At 39.8% G+C, this 10,518-nt stretch overlaps 1 protein-coding gene across 1 annotated transcript in view; it reads right to left on the bottom strand.

Annotated features, from left to right (window-relative positions):
• Window positions 1-6,512, bottom strand: part of wnt10b (wingless-type MMTV integration site family, member 10b) — a 20,169-nt gene extending 13,657 nt beyond the window's left edge. Inside the window, exon 1 of the mRNA XM_008413684.2 lies at window positions 6,283-6,512. Coding sequence (XP_008411906.1) covers window positions 6,283-6,326 — 44 coding nt within the window. The 5' untranslated portion in view covers window positions 6,327-6,512. The remainder of the gene's footprint in view (window positions 1-6,282) is intronic.
• Window positions 6,513-10,518: the final 4,006 nt, after the last annotated feature.

Here is a 10,518-nt window from a genome sequence, read left to right on the forward strand (position 1 = left end):
GCCAAGTTTGGTGAGTTTTTGAATATGATAAAGCCCCCAAAAAGCCAATTCATTTGGCACAAGAAAAATAATAATAAACAGCACGATTACAATAGGCCTTCGCAGCGCTTAGCTGCTCGGGCCTAATTAAGAATTTGATCAACTGGTCAAGTTGGGAAATTTTCAACAACACATTTCAGCAAACACAGAAAAATTCCAAGAATAAGCAACATAAAAAGAAAGATTATTTGATAAAACTTTACTACAAAAATGTGAACACCTGCCAGACCGTGAATAAGCTACTGATTGAAAAGATGAGTAGAAACGACAAAGGTAATCTAAATTTGACAAAAAAATTAAGTATATTGCAAAATTATTTACACTCCTTGATTTTTGTTCCACACAGTATAGCAGATTAAATGATGTTACTTGATAAAAACAAGCAACTGTTGTTTTGTATAAAGATTTTCTAGCCACAGGCTAATTTGAAAATCAAAGTCCTTGATTGAACCTTTAAAAAAAACAAACAGTAAAATTAGAAATTAAGAATTCCCATCACACACACATACACAGGAATATTTCAGCATATATGGTGAAATTCTTATGCATAATCTTATGCATAATTATTATCTGTCACAATACTTATGTGACAGATAATGACATTGTTTTTAGAATTCTTCTCAAACATTTAATTTCCCTTTGGGATTAATAAAATATTTTCAGATCCATCCATTTTCTGTACATCCTTGTCCCTAATCTCCAACGAGACGTTTCGGGCGAGAGGCGGGGTACACCCTGGACAGGTCACCAGTCTACCAACATGCACACACACACACCTAAGGAGAATTTTAGAGAGACCAGTTAACCTAACAGTCATGTTTTTGGACTGTGGGAGGAAGCTGGAGTACCCAGAGAGAACCCAGGCATGCACAGGGAGAACATGCAAACTCCATGCCGAAAGACCCTGGGCCGGGAATTAAACTCAGGACCTTCTTGCTGCAAGGCAACAGCGTTATCAACTGTGCCACTGTGCAGCCAATTATTTGAATCTTCAAAGATTGCAGCAGTTCCTAAATTAAGTTTAGGTTTGGATTTCAACCAGCTGAAGATCCTTTGATCTAAACTATTCCATTACAAATTCCTCCAATACTTGCCTCTATCCAGCTTCCTCCATGTTCCCAAAACAGCTGGCTGCTGTAAAAAGCACATGATAGATGGTGGTGGCACATGATGCTGCCACCACCGTCCACCACTCTGGAGATGGTGACTTCAGAGTCATGAGCAGTGTTGGTTCTCCACCATAGATACCTTTTGGGCATGTAGCCCAAAAAGTTTGTTAAATTTTTTTATCTGCCCTGACCAGAGCTTCTTCTTCCATTTAATTGATGTGTTCCCTCTATGGCTTGTGGCAAAACTTAGGTTGAGGGTTATGTCTTTGTAGGCTTGCAGTTGTTCCATACACTTTATTTTGAAATTATTGATTAGACTGTTCTCTGTTTTATAACTGAACACTGCTTTAAAGGTTTCACAAGTATGTTATGTTTTGTGTTGGTTTGTCTCCTAAAATCCCAATAAATTACACTGAAGCTTGTGGTTTCTAATATGACAACGTTTGAAAAAGTTCAATGAGTGAGAATACTCTTGCAAGGCATTGTAAAAAGCAATGAAGGATGGAAAGTATTAAAACCCAATGAAATAAAGTGATAGTTAAAAACCGAGTGAAAGCAGAGTTCACACCCCTGCCAAGAGAGTAAGGTGGGAGAGTTGTTAGAGACGGTGATTGGAGGGGGTGCTGCCTGTGGGAGTGCTGAGGAGTCAGTGATAATTAGCTCAATTAGTGACAAAGGCAGTGTAATAAATACCGACTTAGTGTCTGGGTCCCTGCTGGCCTCTCCTTGCACAGCCTGCGATGTGGCCCTGGCCTGACGGACAATTCATTAAACTGACAAAATACCCCACCGTCCAGGCGTGACGCAGCGAGTTAGCCCCCTACATGCCCGGCTCATTGTTCTAATTGTCTGGGCTGGAGTCACTTTGTGGCCGCCTCCTCTTTCACCCGCCCTGCGTTCACGCTCTGCCTTCAGAAAAACCCATGGAGTTAAAGCCCCTACCTTACTCTGCAAGTAGGTGATCGGCAGGTTGGGAAAAAAACCAGTAAGCGCTCCTTGGGGTGGGTGGGGAGGCAGTGGGATTAGCGAATGGAGGTTGCCTGGGAGTTGCCTGGGAGTGCTGAGAGCAGCACTGATCGGAATGTAGGAGAGATGAGTCCAGAAGCTCGGATGCAGGACAAAGCGAGAGTTAATAAGGAAAGATTGAAGGGGCTGGCGACAATGGGCCGCCACCCGAGTCGAGATGAAATTGCTTCCGAGGATTATTGGGAAAGGGTGTGAGCATTGTAGGGTTTTTGTGTGAGTACGAGCTTGCTTGGCCATTTGTGTGTTTGTGATTATGTGTATGTGTGCTCAGGGGAAAGGGGCGGGGGTGCGGGATTGATCGCTGCCCCTCTGGTTGGGGAGCAGGAGACCGAGGGAGGCTAACCGGCTGTTCCCACAGTCTGCTCTGCAGCAGCCACCTTTGACACACGGGGCTGCCAGGCGGCAAGCAGGCAGCCATGGTGAGAAGGGCACAAACAGGAACAACAGCCCGCTCTAAACAAAAGTCACTTGCTTTGGCGACCAAGAGAGAGACGCAAACCGGAGTGGGGGGCCTGGAGACAGCGCAAAATTATATGATTGAGTCCTATTTTGGTTTTGGACACATACAGCGCCTGTTTTGCCAATATCTCATGGTAACATCTTGCTGACACCCAGATACAGGCTTCTCATGAATGGAATATGTCCTGTATCAAATTATTTTATTTGGTCACGGGGCTTACCCGGTAATACATATTCAATTTCTTGTCACAATAAATCTATTCTCTATAATATCCTGACCTTGCAAAAAAAAAAAAAGTGCACGCTAAACGGTCCAGGCTGAAGAAGCAAATGTGCCAGTTAAGTAACTAACTTAACCACAGGCATAGGGCGGTATTAGATTCTCACAGTATGATAAAAAAAAAATTCCACGGTTTCACTGTATCACAGGATTTACACAAAAATGTAAAAATTGCTCATCGAATTGCTTTCATTCAAAACAGAAATGCGCCACAGGCAAAAGTAAAGGTGTATCGATTTCAATGTTGTTGTAGTTGTTGGTAATTTCATTATCAATTTAATTACTGCAGCCATGGATTTTAGTTTTATTTCATTGTACATTTGTGCCTCCACCTACAAAATGGCCCATTCAACAACACAAAACAAACAAACCAAAAATATAGTGTATATAATGACAAGGATACTTCATAAGTAAATAGTTAATTGTATACAACATTACATTACTTTGCTTTTTATAGAACAACAATGGTATCCTAACAAGCTAATATTAGCTGAGTAGTCGGTCAAACTGTCTGTACTTAACAAACCTGGTGCTTTAGAGGCTCACCGCTTGCAATCAACAGTAGTTACAGCCTTAGGAAGAATTGTGTGTGCTGCTTTCTGTACTTTTTTCAAGACTGGAAATATTTCTAAACAGCTGAATTTATCTTTGTGAGCAAAGAAAAAGTGCAGAAGATGTCTCAGAGGGAGATGAAAAACGTATTTCTCTTTCTCCACCATCTCATTAAAAAAATGTCATTGTAGGACGAACTATCAAAAGACATGAACTTAGATTAAGTAGCTCGAGAACCATCATAATGAAAAAGATGTCCACTAAAAGAGTAATTTGCTTTTACTTTTTTCTTTAAATTGCTCAACAGGTCAGTTAATTGTGGAAAAGAGATTTCTCCACAGGTGGAGTGTGTGTTAATGAAAGAATCATAAAGAACTTGCGTCTACGTTTAGGTCACAACATATTTTTTGTACGGGTTGAGACAGACAACGAGGCATTGGCTTGATGTCTGAGCTGCTGAACCAACAATTTATGTGATCCTAGCACTCAGTTATAGGCCAAGCTCCAATTAATTGGGGTATTGTTATGGTATGAACATCTTTAAAATGCTTGTGTAACAATATGAGGAATTTTGCTTGGTGCCACTAAGAGACCACAGAGTTATTATGTACTAAGATATGTATTTACAGCCTCATCTCACACACACACATAGTTGAAAAGGAATTCCAATGAAATGCTTGAACTGACTTCTGCCAAAGTTGCAGAAAAGTGGATCAACAACAACCTCCGTAATTCGGAGATGACGTTGCTAGTATGAAAGTTGGTGCGCATACACTGAGGAGTGCGTGTGTGTAGATGGCAGCTGGGAAGCAGGCACGGTCCAGCACAATCCTTCCCCTAGCAACTGACCTTGTTGGCAGATGGTAGTTCCAGAGCAACAGCCACCCAGCATCACAATGGCCGTCAACTCCTAACATCTCCATCACTTTATCATCCACCGCCCTGCCACAGCAGAGAGAAGTTACATTCATGTCCGAAGGTGGACGCAGGTCTTTTTTTTTTCTTTTTCAAATTGGTTAAGATTTGAAAAATGAAAAAGATGAGAGTTTTTGGGAAGACAGAACACTCGCTGTCTGCAACCCTTCAGACACTCTCAAACCGCTGTTTTCCATTGTTGGGTTTTCTGCACATAGTGAATCAGGGTGGGAATGTGGAGAGACCACTCGACCACAGTGAGCAATCAGTACGATGTCTGTGGTCAGGCTCTGTGCCCCTATGGAGGGAGATGGAGAGCGAGGCCTGCACTTAGAAGGTGGGAGGGAAATAAATCGCCCACTTTGCATGCGTGTGTGCGAGAGAGAAAGAGACATACCAGCACTCCTCGCACATGAATAAAGATGTTTCCCTGTGCATCCGGCTGCATGTGAACACACTACCGACTGTGAATGGAGGGATAATATATTTATATAAGCTGTCAACACCTCACACTGATGCAGACACGACCTCTGAGTAGTCTTGGCCTGATGGGCTCTTCGTTGTTGGCACATTTTTTGTTGATATTAAATACCTTTCTCAACCTCAAGACCTCACCACAAGATCTCGACCTCAAACACCTCTCTGCCAAGAATCAGCTAGCTAAACACCTAAAGGATGTTGTCTAACACAGTTATCTTTAAAAGTGGGATTTCGAACAGTTAAATTTGCTATAATAAGGAAATAGGAGGAGGCAGGTTATGTCCATTCTTTCTCTAGTTTGGATGAACAAAGTGCACTCTGGAAAATATTTTATTAAAAATGAGAACGAGCAGATTCAAAGATTTCTGAGTGGCATCCTCTATTCAAAGAATTCCAAACTTAACGTCGCTGTTTTTTTGTGTGTTTTTTTTCCTTGGTGAGTTTGAACAGAGCACAGCTTCCCCTGATGTCATTGAAATCAGCCTTTTGGGGGGCAGTCTGGCAGGGAATGCTCTTTGACTGAGAAACTATTAGGAGACTTTAAGTTGTGAAAGAGTAACAACATTTACCCTCGAGGGCAATACTGTATGCTTTCTAGCTGCTTTTGTGTGTGAATCTGAGCGAATTCAGGCACATGAAACCAAATGTTTACATGTACTCTATGAGTACTCTATGAAAGTACACATAGTTTTTCCCCCTTTATAGTCCGACATTAAGTGAGAGCAAACTTTCCTGTTCTATGTGTTTCATTTGCTAAATGCAGACTAATGAAGATATTTTTTCTCCACTTTCTTCAAATTCAGATCTTTAAATACAATTTCTTAGTATTTAATTGAATTGTCTTTAAACTGTGTGACTTGGGTCAAACATTTTAGGTGTCCTTCCACAAGCTTCTAACATTCATTTGCTGGAGGTTTGGCCCATTCCTCCTGACAGAAATGGTGTATCCAGACTAGCTTGTTGGCTAGTTTGGTGGTCATTGCCATTTGTGCCCAGTTTCTAACTTTCTGACTGATGTCCTGAGATGTTGTTTTAGTATTCCCACAAAATTATATTAGACTGCTATCTCTTTTGTGGGGTGAAAAAGTACCACTCTTTACAATACTGTCATCCCCTTAGTTTACAATCAGGATGGTGTTCTCAGGCTTGTAGACATTCCTCTATTTCTTCCAAATACAATTGTTGTTATGGCCGAATGCAATAATGTTAAGTTTTTTAAGAGTGTAGAACAAGTAAAAATAAATAATAAGAATAATAATAATAAGAAGAAGTTTGTTCCCTTGTAAATAAGTGAATATTCTACGCTGTTTCTGAAAGACTCGAATCAATGTTTAGATTCACTTAACGGGGCAGTATTATGTAAAATAGACTTTTTGGAGCTTTACATCTTGTCATAATGTTACTGCCGCATCAAAAACATACCTGGAGTGTCGCCTTGAGTCTTTCGTGGATTTTGATAAATCCATTAGTCTCCCGTGGCAACCATCTAGCTGTACAAAAACGGCAGGAGGGACCGAAGGCGCATCTCCTCCTCTTTTCTAGACTCAACTCCCCCTCAGTTTCCAAGCTACCGAGCTTCTGCGTCACAGCCCTCCCTCCCCCGAGTCTTCCCCACTCAGCTCCTTCCAGCTAGCTAGCATAAATTAGCAAGCACCTGGTGGAGCTTCATATCAGCTGAGCTCATTGTATAAGCTACTTATCAGTGCCATGATGATATAAAAAAAACGTTGTTAAAGGTTTAATAGAGGAGTGTTATTGTGACGACTTTCGGAAGGCGGAGTTTCAGAACGAGCAGGAGTTTTTAAAGAGACAGAGGCCCAATTTCAAGGAGTTAAATTATTAAGTGAAATTTCTTCTAACATCGTTACTTGATTATGCTATAAAATGGCATTATGTGCCTAGAAAACACACAATACTACCACTTTGTATTTATTCCTCTTTCAGATTCAGTGAGTCATCTTCACCAAGTCTAGGTCCCTAAATACTTTGAGTTGCTCCTGTGTCATTAGCTGAGTCTCCATTTGTGTTAACAGATATACCTAATAAAGTGGAAAGTGAGTGAATGTAGTGCAACAGCAAAGTTGGAAGCAGAGTTAAGTTTCTTTTATTTTTGCTCAATTTTTCTTCAGGGACATATAGACAACACAACTATTTGGAAATGTTTAAGACAAATGTATATTTTTAGAGATGGGTTTAAACAATCGAAGGTGCAGTAAAAATGCGAAGATTTTCATATTTATTCCTCGGTGCAAGTACATTTTTTTTTTCTTCTAGATACCAGTGATCCTCCACTCCACCTTCATCTCAACACCATGTTTCTACTCAGCAGGCCAAAAGGCAAAAACCACAGACTGGCTGTAGAACAAATCTTTCATGTTTTCCAAAGCTGCCACTTAATGGCTCTGGTCAGTTCTGCTGCTAACATAGCAGTTTGCCAAGAAAATGTTCACCAATGGACTTCAAGAGGCTTGTAAATAACCCGATTGCCTAAAATCTGTTACGTTTGTTGTTGGAACTGACTGTACTTTTTGTGACCACTATATGCTAAAATACTCAACAAAATATTGCGTTTTCAAACAGTATGTCAAATGGGAATCATCTTTTGCAGTTGTGTGCACAGCGGACGGTCTGCCAAAGAGCTGTTGAAGGGATGAAAACCTTCAGAGCTGTGCTGACATTAAGTTCTGTAAGATTCTAAATCATTTTACATTCCTTTCCTTCTCTGTGCCCATTACTTGAAAATCCACTAGAACCTTATGACAACCTGTTGAGGTAACTGACTCTTTGGAGAGAGTGTGTCAAACTGCACATTATGACCAGAGAACCAGAAACGGGAAGAGCAAGAGCATGAAGAAAGGGGATTACTGAAAAAAGATGCCTGCTCACCTGGAACCTCACTCATTCTAAACCCCTAGATGATTTGATTTTCACTCTCAAAGTGTTAAACATCTCATAGTATTACACACGATTCCTGTGTTTTGCAGGTCAAAATTATATTATTTACCACGCTTGAGTGTTTTGAAAGTATTAACAAAACATTTGGTTAAGAACATGAGATACTTTTACAGAATCTACATGGATGGAGGCAACATTGAGGCAATCAAAATTGGAATAAGATGTAAAAAAATAAAAATAATAAAAATACATACATATTTATTCATGCTTCTCCAGATCTGGAAAATATTTGATTCAAATTCCACAGTATGTTAACTTCTAAACTATGTTGGAACACTAATTACAAATCACAGTACACATGTGTAACTCGAGAAATTTATCTTTTCAGCATCTCAGATTTGACATGTAAAATGTAAACAAGTATGTGAAAGTCATAGATCAAACAGTAAAGGAAAAAAAATATTTCAATGATGCCAGAAAAAAACACTTGAGTAAAATGAGCAGGAACAAAAGTTTGCAGTAATCAATCAATCATTAATTTATAATGTAAAGTGTTTAACATTATAAATACCCAAAAATAGACCAATTTTACAACAGGAAACTGTTCAGATTATTCTGTTGACATTTTCTAGCTGTTCCCTTTTATGACACTATGCCATAAAAGGGAAGTAACTGCCTAGAGAGAGGTTTGTGGTTTCCGGCATTTTAAGTAAAAAAAAAAAAAATTATTTATGCCGAGTTTAAATTCACACTTACTTTGGCTTTGGAAGTTGAATCTTGTGACGATCCTGGGGTGGTTGTGTCTCCCAGTGTGTTTTCTTATTGTTCTGTTGTTCTCCGTGATGCTGACTCACCCGTTTCTAAATGCTGATCGAGTCGCTGTTTGAAAAAAACCAGCAAGACTCGTCAATGGCACCTGATTGTTCCTCATTCCCTCTTATATAAGGCTGTTCAATATGAACGATGCCTGTGTTTTTGTTGAATTAATTAATGACTTTGGTTAGTGCATGCACGTTCGAGGTGAATGTATGAACTATCAGGCATAATAAACTCGGAATAAACAAGTCATTTCCTTCATGTGCCCTTGTAGCATTTTTACTTTGTATTTCATCAAATCACAACTTAACCAAGTTCACTTTTATTAGTCATTCCCCACCACATTCGCCTGATCGCCCCTGTATGCATGTATGTGTAAACATGTTTTCTCCTGAGTCATTGTTCTCTGCTCAGTTTTGCATCAACTCCAGGTCTGCCCTCTAGTGTTCCCAGTATCCTGTCCGTGGTTTTGGACTTTCATTAACTCATCCTTTTAAGTCCTGTTGCGCCTTTGGTTACTTGCAAACAGTCACCAAATCATGACAAGATGATTAGAAACAATGAATCCATTCATTAGAACTAATATGACATGATGTAGGCTAAACAATCTCTAAAGCAATACATTATGTTCCAATATAAAGGGGAAAAAACGTTATTGACATTTGCCAGTGTGCAAAAGTTTTATAAAGTTTTGATATTCTATTGAATTACAATTAGCTATTATTCACAAATGGAGAAAATATAGTGGCAAAACTACACTGCAGGCCTCAAATTAACAATAAGACTGAAAATGGCATCCACAGGAGAGCTTAAACTACTGATGACTAAAAAATAAAAAAAAAAAACCTCTCACATTTGCCAAAAAACATCTTGATGCTCCCTAAAGCACTTGGGGAAAATATTTTAAGGATCGACAAGATAAAAGTGGAACATTTGTGAAGGTGTGCATCCCGTTTAATTTCCCATGTGTCCCATCCTCATCATCCCATTTATCTCGATGTGACTCCATGGTAAACTTTATTTTGAGTCACACCCTTACTTTGAAAACCAGGGCTGGTTGGCCTGATCTACCAGCTCCAAAAATCACCCAGCCTAAACATGGAAACCCAAGATCCTATTGCTGCCACCAGGCTTGTACAGTAGAGACTAGGCTTGATTCACCTGCCTCTCCTGCTGTGCCTGTCGTTCTGGAAGATGGGAAATCTGGACTCATCAGACCACCTGACCTTCTTCTGCTGCTCCAGAGTCCAATCTCTGTCCTCTGTTGCAAATGAAAGCCTTTTTCTCTGGTTAGCCTCACTGATTAGTGGTTTTCTTATGGTTACACAGCTGTTCGTTCCCAATCCCTGGAGTTTCCTTCCCAGTGTGTGTGCGTGTGTGTGTGTGTGTGTGTGTGTGTGTGTGTGTGTGTGTGTGTGTGTGTATGTGTGTGTATGTAAATGCTTTTTACTTTCACTGAGTTCTTCTGTTTTTCTTTCATCTTTATTTCACCAAACAATTATGTGATCGCTGATCACATTCAGAATTTTTTTTTCCTGCCACATTTCTTCCTTGAAGATGATAGCTTCCGACTTTCCTTTCAGTCTTTTACTTATGCATTGGATAGTTCTCAGCTCAACTTTAGCAGCTTCTGTAACTTTCGAGATGTTTTTTTTTTTTTTTTTCTGCGTGAACGATATGGCTTTCCCGCCATGCTTCTCATTGCCACCTGTAATGAAGAGAGCTTCATTACTGGGTCTACTTTTACTTAAATCACTGTATAGCACTTTAAATGCACTTTTTGCACTTTATGAACAAGCACTTTATTTAGCACTGCACTTTAAGCAGAGATTTGCACATAAATAGCAATTTGCACACGAGAAGTTTTAATGGTATTTATTGAGTATTTTTAGTAATTAGCATGTAGCCTTTTGTTCTGGGCTCTGCACAGCTGCTCVTCATTGGARA

The sequence above is a fragment of the Poecilia reticulata genome, linkage group LG7 (genome assembly GCF_000633615.1).
Source record: "Poecilia reticulata strain Guanapo linkage group LG7, Guppy_female_1.0+MT, whole genome shotgun sequence".
Classification (NCBI taxonomy): Eukaryota; Metazoa; Chordata; class Actinopteri; order Cyprinodontiformes; family Poeciliidae; genus Poecilia; species Poecilia reticulata.